General features: G+C 33.8%; 1 protein-coding gene across 1 annotated transcript; it reads right to left on the bottom strand.

The window, feature by feature from the left end:
• Nucleotides 1-16,109: 16,109 nt before the first annotated feature.
• On the bottom strand, nt 16,110-17,972 carry LOC139099225 (sugar transporter SWEET1-like). The gene is made up of 4 exons (XM_070651636.1): nt 17,752-17,972; nt 16,834-17,029; nt 16,517-16,726; nt 16,110-16,446 (listed from the first exon to the last, which is right to left on the bottom strand). The coding sequence occupies exons 1-4, from the start codon at nt 17,919-17,921 to the stop codon at nt 16,318-16,320; spliced, it is 705 nt and encodes a 234-aa protein (XP_070507737.1). The 5' UTR covers nt 17,922-17,972; the 3' UTR covers nt 16,110-16,317.
• Between the last annotated feature and the right edge of the window lie 4,406 nt (nt 17,973-22,378).

Here is a 22,378-nt window from a genome sequence, read left to right as displayed (position 1 = left end):
CTAATTTTTTTTCGAGTGTGGATGAAAAATAAATAAATTTTTTAATTTTGTCCAGCTTTTTAATTGTTTTTTTGGAATGGGCAACAAAAGGTTGTTGGTAATGAAAAATTCATAGCAAATTAGGAACTGTCGTATGAGTTTGTTCACGTAGACTGTTTTGTTTATCATGTTCAGGCACTCCTTTTTAAAGTGAATTTTATGATCCTTGTGTTGAATGTCGTCAGTTTTGGATATTTTGAACTAATCAGCTTGGTTAGTCGGTTGATCGGCAATGATGATGATTTGTTCCTAATGAACCACTGTGAATCATAGAGCGTTTATAAAGAGGTTGAATAGGTTTCTATTTCTGGCTAAAACGGCTTCTTCTGCTAGTTTCTTGTATCGTTGTTCTACGATTTTATGCCAAATAATTTAAATTGTTGGAGTCTGAACTCAGAAACCTACGGTTCTAGTCTTAATTATGTTATTTTTATACAAATTCAGTCATAATGCTTGATTCCGATTAATCACCCAAATAGCACAAGTTGGTTAATCGACCCAATTTCCTGCTCCAAGCCGACTTCACGCTTGCATGTTGCATGATGCCAGATTTAAACCATATCCAGGAGTATCATCATTGTCTGTTAGGGATAGTTGACAGTGTTGCACTTGACTTTTAATATTAGCAGACAGTAGTCTTCTTCAATTTCCCAGTCTATCCAGGATGATTGACGGGACTCGAGACGGGATGCGAGATAAGACGCGGGACTGGATGCAGGACAGGACACAGAGCGTGACACAGGACGTGACACACGATATGGGACTTTTTCAAATCAAATTACTTCAAATTCCCGTCTCGTTCCAATTGTCGAGTAAGTCTAACTTATCAGAATCCAGAATAAAACCAACTTCAGAGGTAATCTAGTAGAAGCCATTAACGGCAATCGATCTACATGACCAGCAAAGTAACTAAGCAGTATTACAAGATATTCTCAATTTCTATGCCAATGCCAATAAAACCACTAAAATCAATGATCTAGTAACCAACAACCACCAACGACAATACCATAATGTCCACTTACATAACTATCCCTCAAATCAACCTCAAAATTACCACAAGAACATGACAAAAATATAACAATGTCATTTTTCGCACAGACAACAGACTGAGTAAAAAATTCAATTTCATTTTCGACTATTGCTGTCCATTCAACCAATTGTATTCCTCATTCTCATTTTTTTTTTTTTTTTGTTTATCCTCCTTTTGGCTGCTCGTGCGGGTTTTGTAGTGATTTTAATTCAATTTAGTTCAGTTGCATCGAGATTATAGGCACAGGAAGGCACTAATTGAATTAAAATTGGAATGATCAAAATATCGACATGAAATATGAACTTCAAGTTGAGCAGCACCAGAATTGAGATGAAAAAAAAATTGAATTGCTTTTAAAAAACTGATGGATAAAATTGGAATCTAATTGCTGCACTCAGCCATCGATATATTTTTGCATGATTTACTCTTAGTTATTAAAATATGTTTTTTTTTTTTTGCAGCTACACTCGATATTTATCGATGTGCAAAATTATAAGAAGATTGCAAATATTAAAATGAAATTGTTTTATTGCCATCAAAATGTGTCCCACCCATTGACCCTAGCTCAAATTGTATCAGCATGATGAAATAAATAATCTCACTGCTTGCCATCTGTAAATAATTTATATAAATATAAAGCTATGCATATACAAAGTTATTGTAGAGAATAATAATTATGATACCCGAGCGACACAAGTGAAGAAGGACCACCAAAGAGGATTTAAGACTGGATTAAAACTTTATTATAAACATAAAATGGAACTAGCTCCCTTATGAACTATAAACTATAAATGGAAGACCCATATCCACGTGGAAGTTAAGTCTATTCTTAAGTGCTCCGTGGTGAAAACTTTGCCATTTGTGTCGCTCGGGAAGACTTCACTAAACTTCTGTTATCAACACCAAATGGAAACCGTCTATCCTCTATTCACGTGGAAGTCAAGTGTAACCTTTAAAGTTTCATAACGGAATCTTACTCATTTGTGTTGCTCGGGACAGAATAAACAAAATAATTGCAGAAAACTGTGTGCCCGAGAGACACAAATAAAGACGGATCCAACAAGGAGAATTTAAGGCTACATTAAATCGATATTATTTACACCAAATTAAAAACGCCTATCCCATATTCACGTGGAAGTTAAGTGGAGCCCTAAAAACATCGTAGCTAGAGAAGGCCACAATGAGCTACTATTATTAACATCAAATGGAAGTCGCTTATGCTATATCCACGTGGAAGTTAAGTTCAACCTTAAAAGCTCTGTGGCAAAGCCTTCTATATTTGTGTCGCGTGGGAAGGCTCACTGTACCCAAGCTATACCTCTATTATCAACTTCAAATAGAAACAGCCTATCCCATATACACGTGGAAGTTTAAAGCAACCTTTACAGCTCCATGACAGATCCTCCTTCATTTGTGTCGCTCGGAACAGCATTTAGCAATTCCTTTACAATTTAAATATCAAATAGGCAACAAACTCAAAGTAATTTCATACCTTAAATGCAAATCCATAGTCAAAAGAGAAGAATCCACATGTAAAATTTGGATATCTATGCAATAGCTGCTGGGAAAAATTCAAAATTGGTCTTGAAAAAGAAGAATTGTTCTCTGAATATCCAATTTTGTGTAAATATTTTGCAGTCTTTATACCCTAAAAATGTAAAGAATATTTTGTTGATGCCAGTAAATTACAATATTTGTGGAGAATCCTCAAAAGTAAAGTTAAAGCTGTCAGCATCCATAGCAGTGGCCGTCTCAAATTCGATTTTTCAGTATTAGATTGTCAAAAAATTGAAACATTTTGAACTCAACTTATTTAAAAAACTAACGGTCAAAAAAAATTTGAATTTTAACGGTCAAAAAAAATTTGAATTTTAACGGTCAAAAAATATTTGAATTATAACGACAATTTTTTTGTTTTTTTGAAATTAATCTGAGACAGCCCCACTCTGATCAACAGCTTGTAAAATCCACAACATCCTCTAAAATTCAAATCACCTCAGCCTTTGCAGTGCTTCCAACATGCACGATACCAAACACAAAAATTAAATGAGTTACTGTCCAAAACACACCATTCGTAAAAGTAATCAGGAAATACCGCTCTATAGTCCACAGCTTAACAACTGTAAATATTGTCGAGATGATGTAGCAGAATGAGTTTAAAATCATCAACATTCCCTTTAAGCGACAAGCAACAAGAAAGAGTATGAAAGTCATAAATGATTATGAAAAGTATATAGCATGTAAAGGTACTCACCGAAATTCCATATCCAACATTAACACATTCGCATGCATTAACAAGCATATCGTGAAGTTTCGCAGCTTTATTTAGATTGTTCAATTTTGCATTATCATTGTAGTACTTGATGCTGGTAAAGCTATCACATAAAAATCGATTAACTTTACGATATCTTGCCTTTATAGTCCACATGATGAGAATAAATTGAAAGTAAAGGATTAATGTGAAATGTACGCTAACAATTGTCGAGCATAATATGTATCCATTTAGTGCATATGATGTAAAGTCTTTTGATGAATATAATGATCCTGATATGGCAAAGACAATGAAACATTCTAAGGATACAATGCAAGTCATAATAAACTTTTTATGCTTCTTATGATCAATTGTTATTCCATGAGATGCCAATTCCTTATCAACATTTACGATAATATTAAGGCACTTTATTATCGAGTGACGTGTTAGGAACGTGAATAAAATAATTAACTGAACGGATGCATGAAATACGGCAAATGTTAAGGTAATTGTCACTTCCAATACATCTGATATATTCACACCTGCATATCGAAACATTTTCTTACGATTTACTATAAATAAGACATTTGATGTTGTGATCCAAATTGACATAATTAATACTGACAATACATCATAAATTCTGACTTTTGATATCCATTGACCTTTATCCTTTTTCATAGAAAATGGAGATACGACACATAATCTTGAGAGGATATGAAGAGGTCGAATTGTGTCAAAAATATCGGCCATTAATAGTAGTTAACGTCTGTAAGGCACAAAATACGAAACTTTATTGAAAGGAAATGGTCCTCTTGTGGGAATGTCTTACTTAAGATAATTAAAAATTGAACATTTGTAATTTCCGTATTTTACATGTCTGGAATTAGTTTGAAGGATTTTGTTGCAGATACTGTGTCTTGTTGTCTAAGGGTTGTTGCGGTAATACGGGACATAAAAAGGCTTGTTCTCAGAGGCAATTTGGCACTCGAGGATTTAACTCCGGGTAACAGAAGGCTTCACTTAGCAGTTGCTTCCCGAGTGACATAAATCAAGAGAGCTCTGCCACAGGTGAAGGTGTCGGATAAATTCAGGCTCTCGTTTCGGTCTTCTTTAGGCACAGCGCAATACTTCCAGGACGTCCTATCTACATTCCAATAATCAGGTAATCTAGTAGCTTTTGTCTAATTATCCCTTTGCCAACCTTCAAGTTTGTGACCAGTTTCATCATCCAAAGTTGTCAAAAGTAGAGTTGGCGGGATTCCAATGTGGAGTCGCCTCCACTGCAGTCCGTACTCCAAAGTCCTTCCAACGCTGCCCAAGGGTTCCCATTTAGACTTGATCTCCAACATTTGGCAGTCGAAGTTGCTTAGTTTCCGATAAAGAACAAATTTAGCTTTTCCAGCAGCAAAGCACTTAGCTGTTTTATGTCGCTAAGAAACTGGCCATCGCTCTGAAGCTTAAAACTAGATGTTTAGTTTGACCAAAAAAACACTTTTGACTGAATCTCAATCAATCTAATGAGAAACTTTGAAGGAAATGCTTAGACTTCCTCTTTTTATACTCCTGCTACCAAGCAAATGCTGATGAGCTAATCATAGAATTCTTTTTACTCCCTATGATTGAGGAACTTATCACATGAAAAACTGAAAAACTGCAAAATAGGCACCTGTGACAGGCAAAAACCATGCAAATTCTTGATGATTTATATGGATTTGTTAGAAAAACCATAAAAATTATTAGTTGCACACTTATGATTGCTATATCAATGTTGCAGCACAAAGAACTCAAAATAACAAAACAAAACAATCCCAAGTTCAACTGATTGCGGAACAAAATCCCTAAAACCTCAAATGCGTTTTAATCTCTCAATCAACCAGTCCACACATATATATCTGATAAGCACACAAAAGTGCTGTAATTTAATCCACCGATAAACTCATTTACTATCCATATTGAGCTTTTATGAACGGGTATAAATAAAGGTCGATTAAATGTCAATACTGTTAAGCTCCAATGACATTTCCCATCCGAAAAATCTATTTTCACCCACCCAGCATTAATAAGGAGCATAAGAATGGGTACCTAAAAAAAAATATGTATTCGGGTGTATTTTGCGGAGGTAGTAAGTAATTTTCTAAGCACTAAACTGAAATTGCTTTCAGATGAATTCATTGACTGAAACAAGACCAGCAACAACAACTATATTGGAATTATTGATTAACATGTAACAGTCAATTTAACATGCTATGACAAGGTGAAATTTTATATTGGATGTCGTCAGACCGTTAAAAACAATTTTTTTGAAGTGAAAAGTTCAAGGTTGAATTTCCATTTTCGTGACTGCTTTTAAAATTTATGTCAAATTGCTCAAGGCAATGTTATGACCGAAATTGAAGATTCTCAAGTTAATGTCATTAATTTTTATGTTTTCATAAGGACTTTACAGCACAAAGGAAAATGCAATTATGTGATTTTACAGCACACAGTATGCTTTAATTCAATGAAAATATTGTTGAAAGGTATGTCAATATTTTTCTTTACAACATTGATGCTGTTCGGTATAACCTTTTTTACAATAGATACGATAATTAGTCATGGGAAATATGTCAAGGATATTGATGATTGTGAGCTGTTGACAATAGTTACGTTGGTTCCTTCAAAGAGATATTATTATTGTGTTTTTTGCTTGTTTTAAAGGTATTAGCATTACTTCCAGGGCTGCGTCGTACGTGAGCCCATTGTCACGCGCAGAGTCTGTCTAAAGTTGGCTCTATCCTTCATGAACTTCAGTTCAGAATGTTAAGGAATTTAGCGTCATTTTCTACAAATCCAATCCAGAAATTCTTTGATATTATCATTCATTTTGGAAAATTTGTAGTCAAATCTGAATATAGTGATTCCTTACTTCCCAAGCAGTACAGCTTAGTCGCTAGGGCACCGCCAAGTCACCATATTAAGGGAACACGCAAAGTGGCCTTGACGACGCCACCGTGATGGCTGGTTTCAATCCATTTTTACTACAAAACTCCCGTAAAATCACAATATGTGCTGATCGGGATCCCGGGATTTTTTGAGATCGGGATCCCGATAGCGAAAACGCATAGTTACCAATGCGACGGGCGATACTTAGAATCAATTGACCACGTGATTGGCACTTGGTTCTAAGTATGACTCGTTCAATATGTGCTGATCGGATTTTGATCCACAACTGTACACCAGAGCAGCACAATGTTACTAACCCCATTTTTGACATAAATATGGGTAAAAATTCATCTTGAAATGTAATAAATGAGCGGCCCTTAAGATTCAATAGCAGGAACAAAGCCACAAGACGTTTAATTCCGAAATTTGAGCATCATTCTTGATTTGATTATGTCATTGTATTCCTCTTATTTAACCCCATTTTTTAACATCCCTTATCTCATTTATTTGTTCTTTCTATAAAATTTCCAAAAACATCCCCAAATTTTAAGCCATAAAATAAATAAACTTCCCCCTAAACCTGACAATTATTGCATCACGTCTCATATTAAGATCCTTAAAAAAATCAAAAACTACTTCCTCTTGCCTTTTATATCCCAAACAGATTCATTCATACTTTTTTATTTAACATAAATTTGATAAAAATTCACTGATATGGAACATCTACATTTGGATCTTACGTAGAGACAATAGCCACATCCTTTATATCATTCTCATGTCTGTAAAAGATAAAATCAGAACAAATTATTGGAAGTTTAAATTTTTTTTTGTGATACATGACATGAATAATCAAAACTATAAAGCACTGATACATCTTTCAAATTCATCATGTAGGATTGATATGTGACACAAATATTGACCTTTAAGGTTTCTTCCCTTTTTAGAATAACAAAAATCCTTTTTTTTGGTACGAAAGAAAAATAATGAATTTATATAACCGGAAGAGTTATTGATTTTTCAGTCTGCATATATATCACTTCCTTAATGTTTGCATTTTATTTTTTGACATTTGCCCTAACAGAACGTAAGAAGATGTTTATAGAATAGACAAATTTTGAAGAAATTGGAAATGAATTTATGAGGAAATTTTAAAATCAACATTATGTTGTATATACATTGCTTAGGTTCCAGTTCGGTAATCTCTTTCCTTAGCATGCAAAAAGCATGTTTCAAGAGTAGAGTGAGGTAAGGGTAATGCTCACGAGCATGATTATCTAGTATATTTACGGTGAGCAAACTCTAAGGAGCATTCTCATTGTCTCTTATAGTTTTGTTCTCTTAGATTCAATCTAAAGAGTGCGGCTTGCTAGGTCAAAGGACACTGTATCAACCAGAGTCTCGTATGAATCCCACAGGAGAGTATACCACTTTAAATTTGTAATTGGCAAGCGGTAGTCAGCGATAGAGTCAGATTCAGATACCAATTGAGAGAAGCCATGGATAACAATTAGCAAAGTAAGTAAGTGAGTCGTATGAATCTGCCCTGATATGTGGCTTGGAATAACGGCCTTCATGGAGAGAAGAAAAATGTGGTTGATAAGCTAAGTGTTATAAACCACATTTATTAGGCGTTCACCACTTTTAGGAGACCAACTTTGCAGATATCAAAAGATCACGTGGATATCCAAAAAGCTCTAAAAGTATTGCTTTTTAAATCGAGAATTAGTAAACGGTAGGCATCAATAGACCTAGTTTTGTGCGACATCTATGAGATGTCATTAATTATAAATGATCCGTGAAACACTTAACGTTTGATCAACCACCGAGTCAGATCGACATCCTCCGAACTCTTCAAATGATTCCGTCATATAGTGGTTATATAGAGGCAATTTCGATTTAATTTCTGTCGCCCGGGTATATAAAAAGTAAGTTCAATTTGTTTGCAATGAACATCAAATCTCAATTCCTTATAAAATTTCCTGGAATCATTTCTCTGAATTTTCTTATTGCATCTTTCACAACATTGTGTCAGCAATTTATCAAAATACATTAAATACCTCATCATCTCAGTTACATCCCACACTAAGTAGCCAGATAATGTTTGATAATAAAAACATCTCAAGTCAATATTATGCATGCTGTACTTTTTTGATAAGGGCTTAGCCGCAAATAACGTTCCATTTTTTTTTCAAAATTTCAACGGAAAAAAATAATTTTTTTCAAAAACAGAATACTAATTATGTTAATTAAGCTAATTTAAAGCATGATTTGCTTCCGTAGAGTAATCTAATCTTAAAAAGGAACATAAAATCTTTATGCTCCCACAATTTTAATCATAATAAACACATAAATTTAGCGATTTTTATTAATTTTTCTGAAAAATTTTAAAAAATGGAACAAAAATTCACACTCAGTAATTCAGATATTTTTTGAATTTTTGCATTTATTAAAGCACTAATCATTGAAAATTATATGCCAAAATGTTGGTTTTATGAATTTCTACAATTATAACTATCAAAAGTGATCCTAAAAAGTCCAACTAAGGAGAAAAATGCCTTTAACTTCAAATTACTGAGTGTGAATTTCTAAACGGCCATGCCCATAAATAATTTTACATTTTCGGATATCTGTAAATGATATATTACCAATAAATTATGGACATTCAATTTTGTTACATAAAAAAGTGTAACATATATGTAGCTATAGATGCTGAGTGAGGATGTTCAGATTCTTCATACGTAATTTGCAACGAGGTATATAGTAAACGATCTCATGCCATTTATCATCATTAATATTGGACATGCATAAAAAAAGTGTGCTGTATATGAATGCACAAGACTTTTTTTTACTCTTCAGAGAGCATTTTTTAACATATTTTTTATGTGAATTTCATGCTGTTATATGTAAAAAAATTTTCATTATTTCCTCTTCCTTCTTCAAGTTTTTCTGCTGCTTTTTAGCGCGTTTTCCTGAAAATGAAAGCTGTTGTCCGCAATTTGTTTGTCTGTCTGCCACTGAATTACTCCTCCAGTTTAAGCTTTTTTGATGTGGTTTTTTGCCTATCATGTGTGTTTTAGCTTAGATAGAAGACTGTCATAAAACCAAATTGATTGATACACCGGAAAGTTAATTAAATTAACTTTTTTCAAAAATTCCCTTACGTTTTACGTACGTAATTTTTACGTAGCTCTTAAATAACGACTTTTTTGAAATTCCCTCGGATCACGGGTTCAAGTCTCAAATTTTTTAAATTTTGTGATGATTTAGATTCTGTGCTGCTAAAATGCGCTACCGTCGGTCACGAGTCGCCACATCTATACTAGTTTTCAGTTGACTTTTTTTTCGTCTCATATAATCCAAAAGCACTAAGAGTGAAAAAATTTTTGTGACATGGAAGCAGCAACAACAGACAAAAAAAAGCTCGACAAAATATGCAAGCATGAATTTACATAATAATGGCGCATTTATGAATCAAATGACTACAAAATGCAATTTCTATGAATTTTACTTTAAATTGCATGTTCTTTATTGTATAAAAATGGATTTTTAGCAGCTAAAAAATAGTGCTGATAAAATTCAGTCATGTTTAAGAATCAGCTCATGCAAAAAGCTTTATGTAAATTTGTGCTGTAAAGCAAATAAGCTATAGAAAAATTATTAAGTTTATGTATTTAAAATAGCAATTTTGAAATTTTATTCAGTTTTGTGAACAAATTGTTTTAAGTCACTAAAGTTGAACATGAAGGAACACTAAGGATATTGCTAAAGTACTACTAAGTAAATTGTAGCAAATTATGTAATTTTACACTTAAAGCAGTGGTAAGCATACTTTTTTGTGCTTCAATGGATGAATAGGTAGTAAATTGTAACTTGGGAAAAGACACAAGCTTATTATATATCACCCTTAGTTGGAATCCACAAGGGAAAAGGCGTCCTGGTGCTCCAAAAGCAGCATGGCATTGGACGGGTATGAAGGAATACCATTTAGATGTCCAAACTGATAATTTTTAAAAGCCAACAAATCGGTCAACAATTCGACCCCGGTGCGATACCGGGGCTAATCTATCGTTGGCTATCTTTTGCCAATTTTCGATTCCACCACTGATCTAAACAAACTAAACTTCCAGACAAACTGCATTACAAAATGCAATTTTTACACTGTATGTTCCTAATAGCCTCACAGGAAAAAATACATACATATTTTTTAAACGAAATCATATGTCGCTTTAAAAAATGCTCATGTATTCTTTATGTTATCTTTTTATAAATGTCGGATGTCTTATTCACTTTGTTTCCGTTTTATTAGCTTCACATGTGGCAAATCTTTAGTAAATAAATTTACTATTATGATTGATGGAGAGGAAATTTTACTTGGATAGTTAGAGGAAGATGAGGAAAAGTTGATGCAATTGTAGGATTTTGGTTATTTTTAAGTGAACTGACTTCATTATGGCATGATGCTCGTTAATTTGAAGCTGAATACAGAGCGTAGAGACAAACCCGTACGGCACAAATGAGGATGGCTCCAGCGCTGAGCTTGTAAGGCTTTGTCAAAGCTCTTTTATTAACACAAATGGAAGCAGTTTCCATGTGAGATCCATGACTGCACAAAAGAGCTTTTGCGGAGCCTTAAAATCCAGTGTTAGAACCTTGTTCATTAGTGTCGCTTGAAAAATCCTAGAAAATTGAAGAATTTTATCGAAGAAGGAACCAACCTCCTCCATACTTTGGATAGTAAAAAACAAGCACTTCAAGGCTCAGATACTCATTCGAAATTTTTGAGAATTTTACAAGTTTAGCAATTTTCAGATGAGCATCTGAGCTGTAGAAAGTACACTTATATTCTCTCTGAGCTGCCCTGGTAATCCTCCTTGCCTTATAAGGAAAACGCTCATTTTGTAATAAAAATTCTCAATATTGTATGTATCACTGATGTTCGTGCATTTTATTTCCACTTTTACAAAGCCTTATGAATAACATCCCGTAATCTGCTTACTTACAACAACATCTCCGCCGCCAACACTCTAATATTTCCCTCATGCCATCAAAAAATTTCTAATTATCGTCAAATTCTCCTTATTTCATTTCCCTTCTCAATCACAATCAATTCTAACTTTTTCCTTCCTTTTCTTTAACTTTACAGCCACACACACGCAACACACAAGAATCATCATACCCCGAATTATCAGTTTTCAAAAACTTTTTCATTCGTCTCCCCAATTTTTCCCTATATACTAATATAAAACATGATTTTGATGCTAGATAACTTTAATTAAATTAATAGCAATGAATGAGATTTCTTGATGAAGGTTTACAAAGCACATCCATACACGAGACACGCTATATGTGTGCACAATATTCAGATATTCCCACAGACCGCTGACATAAAAATATTTCTTGTTACCGAAATGTATTTTTGACGTACGTTAAATGTATTAAATGTTAAAACTGAACAAGCTTAACAGCTTATGCATACGGGGAAATATTTTTCGGGTACCTCCAAAACTTTTCCAATTTTAGGTTTAATTCATACTATTTTGATGTGCCGTTATTTAATAATTCTTCATTAGTTTTAGACATGCATAAGATAGTTTATGGGATGAATAACTTCATCGTTAAATGAGAAGAAAATGCTTATAATGTCAGTAAGGGATAAGGAAGGGGTGCAGTGAGAAATGTTTAAAGGGGGAGAAGGAAGGAGGAGGGGTGGTGAGTTTTGAGTTGTTTTTGTATCAAATGCAAGTGTTGAGTAGAGGGGAAGAGGGTTTGGATTTTAACTCGACTTTTCCAAAGTAAGAGTGGGTATTGAACTTCAAAATCCCTCCACAGAATTCTCCATTGCAAATTCATTTCCAAAATAGGGTTATGGGTAATGAACCCTAAATTCTCAAACCCTCTGTATTCACTAAAACAGATACATGTGCTAGGGAAATTAGGGAGTATGTGGGTTTGAACATCAAATCCCCAAATTACTCCTACTCCTGAATTTACCACAGCAGATAAGCATGTGCTTAGGGAGGAGTATGTTGGTTTGAACCCCAAATTCACATCTTCTCTCAATTAACCACTGCAGATTAGTGTTCTTGCAAATTTAAAGGATATTTGGGTTAGAACCCCAAATCATCAAACCACTTTTCCTCCCTGAATATACAACTGTGCTTAGGAAATTAGGCCGTACAGATGAAGTGTGATCCATGGCTTACCTCAAGTCGGTTCCTGAAGCTAACTCTTCGCTCCTACCGCTTGCCAATTTACCACTGCCAAGTGTAAGCAGATGCTCTATCGAAAGCTTCCTATGCATGAGTTTTTGGCCAAATTCCCACGCCTCTGATTTACCACTGTATTTGTAAAATAAGGAGCGTAGTAAGAGTATATGGGTTTGATCCCCCATTCAACCCACCACCCATCCTCCTCCCCTGAATTCGAAACCAGAGTTGCAAAACAGGTGTCTGTGACAGGTGAAAACCGTACAAATTCTTGATAATTTGTATGGTTTTGTATTGCAGCTCTGTTCGACACCGAAGATAAGCAAATGCTTGTGAAATTAGAGGGGCGGAGTATGTGTGTTTGAACCTCAAATATCCTCCCCTTGAATTCATCAACGCAGATAAGCGTGTGCTTAAAAAATTAGAAAATTTCAACTAATTTTCAATAATTGATTGATTTCAAAAACTTATAGAGCTACACACTCCACAATCTCATCCCTCAAAGACGTCGTACACACTTTCTATAGCTACATCCTTAATAATTTCTCAAATTTTTTGTGCAAATAAGCTTTAACTATAAGAAGCTACTCCTTTCTGTAAATAAATAAAACCCATTTTTCACCTTAACATAAATTATATTTACAGATCAATCCACAAACAACGGCTTTACATGAAATGTATTCACAACTCAGTCAACACACAATAATAATATCAGAGGGAAAAATATTCTTCTCTGTTTGGGATAAATTAATAATCCTTTTGGGCTTCGACATTTATATTTTTCTGTGAATGTGTAGCTGGAAAAAAAGGAAAATCGTAAATTTCATGATCTCGTAAAATATAGACACTAACCCGTAAGGTAAACCGCAAAAAGTTTATTCACTATCTAATGTTGAGTAAAAAATTGAGATAAATAAATAGGGTTGGAAGTTGGATTACATTGTTGAATAAGGCGCAGTTTTGAGTTCGAATCTTAAATTCTTGTGCAGGATATTATTCAGTAATTTTGGAAGAGTTCCTATAATATATTCAGAATCATAACAATAACTTTTAATAACGCTATGGACCGTTACTTACTAAGCTACCTTTTTAGAATGCAAACGTCTGATTTTATAGATGACAAAATAGCATGAGGGAGGCCAAAGAGTTTCTTGGAAGGAAGCTAGATTTCTGGAAGGTATTGGCAAGGACAATCATCGATAGAACCTATTTTAGACGACAACTAATAGAGTTCATGAATACACAGGTAATCTGTACTGCCTGTTCGTAAATTGCACATCATCCAATGTTCTTGATATTGACAAATTCTTAAGATCGAGAAGGAATAGTTGATTATAAATGAAGACTCCTTTCTACTTTCCCATCCAACTCCTTGAATATGCTCCTGTAGTTAGGTATGATACCGAGCCAAAACAGAGTTGAACTGCTAAACACAAAGTTTAAAAGGTATCAAGAAGTAGCAACCGAAGGCACATGACACGAAATTCGTGAAAAATTAGACCTCAGGTTTGAGTGATTCTGACAAGATTCTGTCATGGAGTCACATTTGATGAAATCCAGCATTATGCCAAAGTAACGTTAGTTTGTGGTCTAAATTTTCACCAATTCAATTCTAAATGGCTTCAGTTGAAACTTTTTGATACCATTTTAACTTTGTGTTTCGCAGAGTTGCAAAACAAGTGCCTGTGACAGGCAAAAACCGTACAAATTCTTGATAATGTGTATGGTTTTGTAGGAAAAACCATATAAATTATCAATAATTTGTACGGTTTTTGCTTGTCACAGACACCTGTTTTACAACTCTGATGTTAAGCAGTTTAACACTGAAATGGACCCTATATTTCTTATGTACCATGATCAGCAACAAGGGCATATTCATAGAGATGGAGAGGACAGTTGAAATGGTTCTCCATTTCTATGCCATTTCCTATGCTTTCTTTGAACGATTGACCTAACTTTTAGTCAATTTCTAGTTCCCCAATCCTTCAACTCTCAGCAATCAATAGGAACTTCAACTCTTACCAATCAAGTCAACTAGTCAGTCAAAAAACTCAACATTCATTCCACCAAAAATCTCAGTTGACAAAAATCATGAAAAAGAAGAAAAAAAAAGGGAGAAGCCTTAAAAATTATATGAAAATCTCAAAAATAGTTGATTAAACAAATTTTTTCCTTGTTTTTTTTTGTGTTTTTTTCTTGCTTCTCAATGAAAGTGAAACCACATAAAGTTTTGGCTTTCATCTAGTCTAACACAAAAAAAAGGAAAAAATTGAATTTTTTTTTTTCTCTTTCACACATTCACAAAAAGGGATCAATTTAAGGCCAATGGTTGGGTTTTGCGGGAAAGGAAATGGAAATTATTGAATATTTTTTTATAAATATAGAAAAAGTTTCAGCTTGTCAGTTCTTCCTTAAATAGATATATTTACTCAAAAAATTTCTATCATATTTTACATAGAAAAATTAATTAAAAATTATGTAAGGACATGGATATAAAGTAAATGATTAAACCTCATTGAATGTGTATGTGGGTGGGAAATAAAAGGAAATAAGCTATATGTTAAGGATAAGATTTTAAAATCCTTTTTTTCCATCCTTTCATTTAATTGAAGATATTGATGGAAGTATCTTGAACTACTTTAGTTGAGTTGTAAACTATGTTAATCAGGTTGATGGATATTGAAATACTAATTAAATGCTTAAGAATTCTGACTCAATACTGAGGTCTGGAAACCATTTTTTTGACTTCCAATTCTTAAAAATAGACAGAAAAATTTCATAAATTTTAAATAGTTAAGCACAGAACTCTCAAATTGCACACAAATCATCACGAGTCAGATGATGCAAAAGATGCCACTCCGGAGTATTTAACAATACATACTGTCATATAAGTACGATAAGCATTGTAAGTATTGTATTGTACTTTTGTTGATGAAGCTGACAAAAGGTGAATTGCAGACCTTCTTTTATGAAGAGTAGAGCGTCTACGAAACTTTTGAATTTAACCCGTGAAGAACAACCGTTTTTGACATATGGCACACTTTTGCTTTAGAACAAAAAAATCCACAAAAATTCGAGGAATATCAGCAACCCTTGATTACCTACCAATGCCACAAACACTTAAAATTAATTTATTTGTCCAAACGAGCAGCTTGTTTATGAGTAAACGATTGCCAAGTAGCACTAAGTCTTCTAGGATTTCATCCCACTAACGGATTCCAGAAAGCAGCGTGTTGTGTCATATCTACAGGATATTTTCTTAGCATATTTCCAATTTAGCCCAATTCCTTTATACCACCACTCGTCGATTTTAAGAATAATTTTCCATGGAAATAAAACTCAAAGTCACAGTCTTCTTATGGCAGAACTGTTAGCTAGACAGTGATTTGTATTCTTATCACATACTGTTGTTCACAGAGGTTAAACGACATAGTTCACAGATTAATGCGTATACTTCTTGGTGGGGTCTTGCTTTAAAATTGTTAATTTCAAATGAACATTTAATCATGGCTTAAAGTCGAATTTTGAATAAAAAAGTTGTGGAAAAGTCGATTTGAGTTGTCTCGACTCCATATAAATTTCGTGTCGACTTCGATCTCTGTCTTTAATTAAGAGCAAACAACAGGTAATAATTCTAATTAATAACAAGCCATTTTCATAGTTAAATTAAGTAAAAATCTAGTAAGTTTATTCTTATATAAAATTTACTTCTAATTACTCAAATCATTAAAAATGTAAAATGATATTTCTTAAACTGCATAATGGAACTCATAACGAGGGTTTTGTTGTCATGAGTTTAATTCTTTTTCTCAGCCACATCATGAGATGAAGGACGTCAGGAATAGCATTACATTAAGCTCAAAAAGTGACTACTCCTCCTTTTTGTTCTTCTTTTTCTTGCTCTTTTGCTTGTCTTTAATTGTTGAAGGTTCGGATGGATAAATCACAAACAAGGACAGTTGAATCGTATTAATTACCAACATTAGTGCATTTTGGCCCTAAAATGAGAGAAGAACAAGTAGGGACTAAGTGCCGCTAATTTAGTGAAAATTTATCAAATTTAATTACAATAACGAATCCACTTTTGATGATAATTCCATGAAGGAACCAACTCAGTCCGACTAAGAATCCTGTGATAATCATTGGGAATGGCATGTGCTTTGTTGACTTCTCTTTGAATGCACGTAGTGTATCCATTATTGGAAGAATCATAAATCCAAGCACTAATGCTGTGAATATCAAACCAAATCGTTGCTCGATTTTTTCGGGATCTTCATACTATAAGAGATATAAAGTACCATAAAGTATTTGGCAGTCATTGAACTCATTTTCATATCTTGTGGTGCATGATAAAGTATAACAAGATACAAAGCATGCATACATACCTCAGAATATACGAGTACCACAACAATGAATACTATCGTTGCGAACAGCTTCTTATACTCAGCACTCTTTTCAGCTGCTGGAATATAATAGTAAAATATTGTCACGTAAATGATGGCAAGAGCTAAGCCAATAGCGTTTGATTGGAAGGATGCATCATCTTTAATCAATACACTGAAGCGTGTACCAAGTGCTGTGCTGCAATGAAAACATAAGAAAGAATAATAATAAGTGCAAATTGGTTAGAAGGTGAGTGAAGAGTACAAGGGTATGGTTTGGAGAGTGACGTTGAAATCTACTCGTAGAAGTAGCCAATAAAAATTCCTAAATTGATCCTAATTCGTCATATCATCCATCTCTTGGCTACACCTCTACAATGATGCGCGAAGAATACAACGGTAAGGTTAAGAGAATGACGCTGATTAATCTGCACAGGGAAGTAGCCAGGAGGAATTGATGAGAACCAAATAAACAATTTATCAATATAAAAACCCCTAACTTGATCCAAACTCATCAACTCATCCATCTCATGACTTCATCTATACAAAGGTGAGTGAAAAGTATAAGAGTAGGGTTTAGAGATTGGCGCTGAAACATCTGGACAGGCAAGAAGCCAAAAGGAAATCCTTAATTGTTCCTAATCCGTCATCTCACCTATCTTTTACCTACACCTCTTCAATAATGTGCGAAGAGTACAACGGTAATATCTAGAGAGTGACGCTGACATATCTGCACAGAGATGTAACGAGGAGAAATTATCCAATGCTATTCAACAATGTTTCGATCAAGAACCCAATCTTGATCCTAACCCATCACCCTACTTCTCTCTTGACTACACCCCTACACCTACAACTCGAGCAGCCAAACATTCCCTTTCAACATCAAAATCAAAACAAAAGCTTCTCAACAACAATACTCACAACACAGTTATTAGAAGAAACATCATGGATGGCATTCCATTTGTTGATTTTGTTTTGCTCATTCCATAAAACACTGGAATTGGACTAGCTAATTGTAAAAATGTCAACAATTGCGCTGATTTTGCCACATAATCTTTATATGGTTCTAAAATTTCCGACAAACTGTCCATGTCTTGTAATTTTGTACGTCTATACTTTTTAAATGTCTAATAAATACTAAAATACTGTCTATACTTTTATCTGAGCAACTCAAATGGAGATAAGTAGAAAATTTTGAGATATTTTATTCATTATTTCCATACATGGTAGTCGTTGAACTATTGATAACGATATCAGTAAGAGATTATGGATGGAAATGACTTGACATTATTAGATTATGTTGTGAAATTCAAGAATTTCATAAACTTTTCTAAATCATAAAGGTTCAAGGTCAAAATTCTCTCAAAAATGAGTCACGGAATTGAGAGTAATATGGAAATGACCTTGACGAAAAAAAGAGCACAAATGAGAATAAAATTTTTATTTCCAATCAGAATACAATTGAATGTATAGGCTGAAACTCATGAATTGACTATTGTTACGCATTAAAATGAATTTAGGGTTTGGCGTGCACAAGCATGTGCAAATTATGTAAGTCTGTAAATGATGACGGTTGATGAAATTATTAAGAATTCTCTGATGACGCGTTAGGTTTTGGTTTCTTAAGTTACCAGAAATTATGAAATTCATGAATTTTTAGGTGCTTTCTGAGAAACAAAAGGTTTGTTGTGTCTTCTATAAATTCATTTACTTGAGTCATAATAGTTTGTCCCCTAAAGCTTAATAAGAAAGTATCATCAAAAAATATTTAAAATATTCGTGTTGTCGAGGGACCTAAGCGCATTTATGCCCAGCGATCAGTTATTGATAGTCAAACAACCAAGTCGACTCGAATTTGGTATGGAGTCGAAACGACTTGAATCGATTTTTCTATACAAAATACGAGATGACTTGGAGATCTGCTAATAACTATCAAAAGATAGCAAAGTTTTAAAAAATAACGGCCAAAAAACATTCAAATCGTTGATGAAAGGAAAGTTTCCGAAGTAATTTGTAAACAACCTTATAATTTCTTAGAAAATTCATTAATTAAAGAATTTAGAGGTAGTTTTAAGCTACCAAGTCAAGCGATAAATCAGTAACTCGATAAAAACAGAGCAAATGTTTCAAATTTGAGCATTCTGTTGTGTCTGGTTACTGAGATCTGAGATCTCACGTCTCACCCAGCCACCCAGGTAGCTAGGCAGTCAATTAGCTGATCTAAGTGAACTTATTAGCGTAATTTTCTTCATCAAGTTTTTCAGGTGACGGTCACATGGCATTCAAATGGCAATTTAAATGACTTACTTAATTACTTCGATGGCCGTACAGATCAACTGTGATCCATTGCCTCCCTCAGATGTAACCTAAAACTGGTTCTGTCGTCGGCTTCGCCTGTCAATTGTCAATAACAATTAATGACAGTTAATCTGAAAATTGCAACTTGGATGTCATATGACAACTTTACTGCTATGAATAATCTGCGCCGATCGGTCAAAGCATCTTATTCTCTAAACCCCCTTAAGTCCCCCACCCTCGTGTCAAAAACGTGAGTAAGACACCTGATAACAATCTACGTATGCACGATAACTTATCATACAGTAGACACTTATAGTAAGAAAAAATTAATTATATTTACTTCCATACTTACTTAGTAATCAAAAGCATTATGAATGATTGCTGGAATGAGAATACAAATTTTTTGTATGTGAAACTGACTTAGACAATTTTTTGCACGTAATAATAATTAATCACTATTAATGACGAAGTTACCTTGATTTTTTTTTTTTGTGTGGTATAAATGCAAAGTTTGTAAATGATGTATGGGGTTTTGTTTTTGTAGGGCAGGGTTGTCCATACTGTGTGCTGTGGCATACTGGCCCATGTAACCATAATGTTCCATATGTATTACATTGACGTATCCTTAAGGACGTAATGTAATGCATTTTGACTGCGTGGGTGGATTAACGCCGTTAATCGTGTGCAGTTTTGGTTATCGCTTACCATGAAGATGTGCCATGTCACGAACAAGGTTGGACTCCACTGTTCCAAAAAAATTAAGCAAATCATGAAAGTGAGTTTCATGTTATTGTAGCTGTTTATGGTAGAAAAGTTGAAAAGCTTCTTGTAAGGCTTCTTAAAGAGGCAGAATGATTAATTTAATTGAAAATATTTTGATTGCTCGTAAACAGTAAATCCCTGAAAAAATCAATTCCCAGTAAATATTCAATATTCAACAACCTACTGACCATCATCATCCACATCATGTGTTCACATGTCACATAAAATATGCAAAAATTGGATGGAAGATTGAATCCATAAAATTCAAATCATGTTTGGCAATTTAATTTTCATCTTCAATGAATATTTCACCATCATCAAAAGGGAGAATAGATAAAGAACGCTTTTTGGAGAATTTCACTTTCTATTTTACTTCACATCCATTTAACATTAAATGCTTTTTCTCTTCTGCAACAATGTTCAGTGTTCTGAATAAAAAAAAATATCATGAGGTTAAAGCGCGCTTTTTGTGGAGAATATTTCGTTTCTAGTGAGGTGTGATGAATGCAATGTTGAGGTACGTTATAGACGAGTTCTTAGACTTAGACAAGGCTTGAAAATTCTGGACTGTTCTAAAATTTAGGTAACTTTTCACAAAGGACCGTTCACTTATTATGTCACGTAAATAATTTGACTTTTTGACACCCGCGTCCCTCTCTTCTTTTGCGTAAAAAAATCAAATAAGTAAACGACCCTCAAATAATTAATCGAATTTCCCATACATGCCGAATGACTCAAGTCTATTAATCGATCCAAAATATGGACCATGGGGCCGCATGACTCTGATTCTGTTTGAATTCTGCACTATTCCGCAGGCTGGATTTTCGATCGATTAACAGATTGGTATAAACCCAGGTATACTGAGCATAATCTTCTGCAGTATTTTGTGTTCAGCAACGAATTAAAAACTCTATACTTTTGAACTTGTGTCTATGTCAAGTCTAGTTCCAATTAATCAGTCAGTTACAACATATTCAGGTTCTTTATAGTAAAACAATTTGCATGGTGAATTTACGGCTCTCGTGTATCTTTCTCACCTGTTAACTATATTCTTCTTGGACCGTGTAAAATTCTCAAGTTGCCCAATTCTTAATTTTAAGCAGAGTTGAAAAACAGGCAAAAAACCGTACAATTTCTTGATAATTTGTTTGGTTTTGGAAGAAAAGGATTGTGACAGGCTTGTGAAAGGAGCCTGTTTTGCAACTCTGATTTTACATCTTAAACTGATGTACCTTAAAAACAGAAGTGTCTAAACTTCTAAAAAATCACTAAGCTGATGGTGGGATTTGAACCCGGGAATCTAAATTCAACACCAAATTTCGTGTCCTGTACCTAGTCAACTGAGCTATCAAGGCACTTTTGCTTCTCCTTGATTTTAGGTGAAATCTGTTTTTAAGGAATACATATTAGAATAGTTTTGGGGGTTTTGGGGGTTTTGGTCTCGAAAAATACCAGCAAAATGAAGAAGTTTGCCCGAAAATGGAAGTGCTTTGACACCAACCTCCTAACTGCATCCCATGTTTAAATCCAATAATATGCAATATGAAGTATGAGTCAAACTTGATAATTTTTAGTTTTGCTCCTTAAAAATGTCAATGTTTAAAGCTATTAGCCATAAAATATGCTTAACAATTGATCTATCAATTCCAGTATGACATGCAAAAATCCAATTTAAACAATTCAATCTCAAACTTTATTCCATCATCGAACAACAGCGCTACCCTCAAGTCACCTACAGTATTCTCAAGTCACCCATCACACAGTATTTTTCATCCAATGCATATTTCTGCTTCATGTTGAGCGAGAGAGAACAAAAAAAAAAGGAGTAGAAAAAGATAAATTTATCTACATGATATTTTTTGATGTTAAATGATGTTGAAAAGCATATTTGAGATTAGTATAAAGGAGATAGAGATGAAGGGTATGAGAATGTAAAGTATAAACAAAATAAAATCCCATTACATTCTAATTTTACTTCCATCGCTTTTGCATTTAAGATTTTAAGGAAAAGTTCAATGTATTGGAAAAATTGAGATCACTTTAATGCTATAGCTGTTCACATATGTAGCAGCCATTCTAAGGATATTCGGTAAATGCTTTTCTTGCCTCTCTTCAGAATTAGCATATATTTTTTAAGGTCCTCTTTCTGCTCCTTGACACAAATATGATTTTCTAAAAAGTTATTGAATAGATTTAATAAGATGTGGATCTTCAATCTTATGAATGAAATGATTTTTTGATGCCTAAACACTTCACAAAAAGCTTCAATTTAATTTGATTTTTTTCGAGATTTTTTGAGAAGGAACAAATTTTTGGAATGTGCTATATGATGAATAAAATTTTATGTTTGATATAAAATTAAATTATTATGGATTATTTTAGAATAATTTTTTGATATTTTAAAATACTCAGTTTTTGGATATGAGTTTATGAGCAATAAAATTTTAGAGGTTTGCGTTGTTTGGAAATTGACGTTTTTTTAATGGAG

Source organism: Chironomus tepperi, unplaced genomic scaffold (genome assembly GCF_022539635.2).
Source record: "Chironomus tepperi strain 1889 unplaced genomic scaffold, CSIRO-AGI_Ctep_v1 contig_465, whole genome shotgun sequence".
In the NCBI taxonomy this organism is placed as follows: Eukaryota; Metazoa; Arthropoda; class Insecta; order Diptera; family Chironomidae; genus Chironomus; species Chironomus tepperi.
The sequence above is the reverse complement of the archived record's forward strand: the minus strand, read 5'-3'. Positions and strand labels throughout refer to the sequence as shown.